At 39.8% G+C, this 3,805-nt stretch overlaps 1 protein-coding gene across 1 annotated transcript; it reads left to right on the forward strand.

Moving 5' to 3' along the window:
- Positions 1 to 2,790: 2,790 nt before the first annotated feature.
- On the forward strand, positions 2,791 to 3,147 carry PHACADRAFT_107261 (uncharacterized protein; the record flags this gene model as incomplete). The annotated part of the gene is made up of 1 exon (XM_007402193.1): positions 2,791 to 3,147. A coding segment is annotated over one exon (357 nt), but the record flags the coding sequence as incomplete, so codon positions are not given.
- Positions 3,148 to 3,805: the final 658 nt, after the last annotated feature.

The following is a 3,805-nucleotide window of genomic DNA, read 5'->3' on the forward strand; positions in this document are numbered from 1 at the left end:
GAGCATAGATACAGCATGGCATACAGCATTTGCTCGCATTTTATGCATTTTTGACTTGGATACTCTTACAACACAATAGTTTTTGATCACCTTGGCTATAAGCAGCTGCTCAGTCCATGATAAGCCTTGTAGTTGCAGTGGAACTTGACCAATCCAAAGACCATTAGCTAAGGCTATGTGAGGATTTCTTTGTTCTTGCAAGCTATCATGGCACTTTGAGCATATATGCTTACAGCTCTTATCAAGTACAAAACCAGATATATCTACAACTGGTTGCTTTGTAGAGTGTCTCTCACAATGAGTTATACTAGGAAGTTGTAAGTGGAATAGCAAGCTCTGATCAATATCTTGAAGTAAAGTTAACTCTTTGACTAACTTTAAAGCACCACATACAGCACAACCATATTTTTCAAGGTTTACAAAGGATGTTTGCTCACAGAAGCCATTGACAATCTCAGTAATCAGATCATTTGTTGGAGGCCTTGGTGGAAATTATAAGGTCTTATATCTGGTCTGATCATAGTTCTTCCTTTGAACTTTATAGTCTTTATTGCCTGTCTTTTCTTCATGATATTGTGTAAGCTTTTTCTATTGTATTTTAGTAGAATGAGACTGGTAATATGCCTTACTTCTTTGGACATGTGACTTAGTGTCTTTATTTAGCTCATATACAGTTGGAAACTCTGGACAATGTGTACATTTATGCTGAGTTAGCTTAGCTATAATAGATGCTCTTTCAACATGCATCTTGCTATAAATTGCACTATGCTTCTGGCCAATTGTAATAAGCATGTGATTTGTAGCTCTTTTATAAAGAGCTGATAACAGAATAGCAGCTGTAGTAATATTAGAGAAAATATTTTTATTTGAAACCTGTATATAACCAGCAATATGATAAGTCTTGCCTTACATCACATTAGCTGTAGGATCAAATTCCAATAACTCCTCAGCTGTTCACTTTTGTTTGGACTGTACAGTACTTGGACCTCCACCAATCATAAACTCAGGTAATTCACAATCATCAGTCAGTTTCTACGATAATAGCTGGCTAGACTTGGTTAGATTGAGATCATAGAAAAAGTAAGTTGAAGAGAATATAACAAATTTTCTTAGCTGATTGATAAAGTCATGCAAATACTACATATATTGATATAGCAGAGTATAAACTATGTGTACAGTATCAATGATATGTCTGCTAGATATAGCATACAGATACCACCATGATAGATTATAGCATGAAAATTTATTCCAAAGATCAAGATTCAGATTTATAGTTTCATTTGTACCAGCAATCAAATACAAGTTTACAAGTTTACAAGTATTTAAACTGCCTGTTTAGTCAAACAGTGCAAAGCTTATAGGAGTGAAGCTGGTGTCTGCAATCATGTCATAATTTGGAGAGATGGCCTCTGAAGCCATGCCACAAAGTGGCTGGCATCTTTTTGAACCTGTGCTCCACTCATTTGTGACCAGGCATGCTTCTAGTAGTGTTTATACTGCATGAGCAAGGAGACAGTACCAGTGTTGTCTGGTCAGTGACTAAATATGACTAGTCATAAAGTCACAGTTAGTGACCAAGTGGTTTCTGGGTCCTGTGGCTGAGGGTAGCACCTACGAGAAGCGCAGGCACTCGCGCTGCTATTGATAAATGGTGCGAATGAGGTGAGGCTTGAGCTGGGAGGGTTTGCAGCTGTAAAATATAATCTATTCTTCATCCTACCCATCTGTCTGCTCTCCACTGCAAGTTATATTAGTAGAGACACCAATCACTACTAATTCACTTATTATACCATGGCTAACAATATACAGCATACCACGCGCACCGGCTGGTGGCAAGCCTACTTTGTAGACCATCTGCTCTAGGCGCAGAAACACAAAACCGTTAAAGCAAATCCGGCTGCGCAAAGTGGCAAATGGAAAATGTGGTGCTGCACATGTTACAACCAAGAACTTTGCATCCAAATGCAGCAGGACCAGGCGGAGATCAATGATGGGCAGCGGCACCCAAACAGTGCATGGTCAGAGAGTTAGATTGTGGAAGCAAGTGCATATCAATCAGTCTCTTATATTTCCAAGCTAATATAGTGCTTATAATGGTAGTGTAGTCCAAGACAACTATTACTTGGCTGAAGCACCTGTGGATTGCTTTGGCAAAGAACTTGTTACTTGCGCATCTGGCACACTGTCCGTGTTAAGATTTGGATCAAAATATCAAATCTTGAGCAAAAGCAGAACTAGAAAATTCTCATGCTGGCCACGGCAGATCACAGATTGCTGCAGGTGCCCAAGCACATCTGATCATTATGTTGCCAGCCTTGGCATCAACGTCATCAGTTCAGCTTTCCATTGTGCCTGTGGCGTTTGACAGTGCACTAGATAATGCCTTTGGTGCAGGAGGCTTTCTCTTTCCATCTATTGCAATGCCACAGCTTGTTCATATACCTCAGCCAGTATTGGCCATTGAAGATTGGTCTTGTTTGGTGTCATCAACCAGTCTCAGTGAGTGTATTGGTTCTGATCATTGCAGTGTGACATTTTCTCATGCAAGCTTGCTGTAAATTAGTGCCAACTCCTTCACCCATTGTTGGTGATTTTAGTGGGCTTCGTAGCTTGCCATCTAGTGCACCATTATATATCTCTACATTTGAATCAGCATCAGCTCCTTTTCCGCCTACTTTTCTCCCTCTTGGCCAAAAGCAAATTCACCACTCGAGCTCTTATTATTATCTTTTCGCATCTTTGCATATTTCTTCCGCAACACCTGCTGGCCATTTATGGACATCAGAGTGACAAGAAAGATTTAAAACTATCCTTGCTCATCTTATAGCTGGCGCCAATTTGCTCTATAGCTGGGTGGAGCATTCAGAGTGGAAACAGTTCCTCACTGAATTTGTACTAGGTGCTGAGCCATTTTCATGCAAAGTGCTCACTGATTGCATTATTCTTGGTGCACTCAATGTTATGGAGAGCAAAGTTAGAAGCAAAATCCAAGGACAGGTTGTCAGTGTGCACACTGATAGCTGGAGCAGAGGAAACCACCACCACTTTCAAGCATTCAAAACTACAGCACTACAACAGATATGTGCACTGTTTAGTTTTATAATTAGGCTAATACTTTTGATAGTCATATTCTGTCCAGCTGATTGATACATTTGTAGAGTAAAAGACTGCAGAAAATCTTTTGGTCTACACTCGCACAGTTTTTGCTGATCTACAAGATCACTGGAATGTGTGAATGGCAGCGTTCATCACAGACAACAGTGGTGAATCTCTAGCTGCACATCAATGAATTGCAAAGGAAATGTCTGAACTCTTTGTATTTCTCTGCTATGCTCATCAGGTCAATCTCATTGTTGAAGATTATCTAAAGAAGTGTGGTGCATCTTTTCTTAGCAGAACAGTTGATCTTGCTGATGCTCTCATTACATGGCTTTGGAGCAAGACATTTGTCTTTGCTCTGATTTGAGAGATCCAGAAGGTAATTGGAAAGTCATTGCTTTTGGTTCTCCGTGCTGTGATCACACAATGGATTGTGCATTACCTTGCCTATCAGCGTCTTTCCAAGCTCTGCTTTGATCTGCAAGCTCTTATTGCAAATGATTCAGCAAGATCTGAAAGTCAGCTTATTACAGGCAAACCTGATGCTCAAGTGAAAGCAAAGAAGATGATAGCCATTATTGAAAATAAAAACTCTGAGTTTTGACCAGCATTGGCACGGTATAGTCAAAATTTTCAATGCTTGAATTGAGTATCTCACTGATTAATATTGTATAGCATCAAAAATGATCTTGGACCTCTGACCATG

Source organism: Phanerochaete carnosa (genome assembly GCF_000300595.1).
Source record: "Phanerochaete carnosa HHB-10118-sp unplaced genomic scaffold PHACAscaffold_45, whole genome shotgun sequence".
NCBI classification, from domain to species: Eukaryota; Fungi; Basidiomycota; class Agaricomycetes; order Polyporales; family Phanerochaetaceae; genus Phanerochaete; species Phanerochaete carnosa.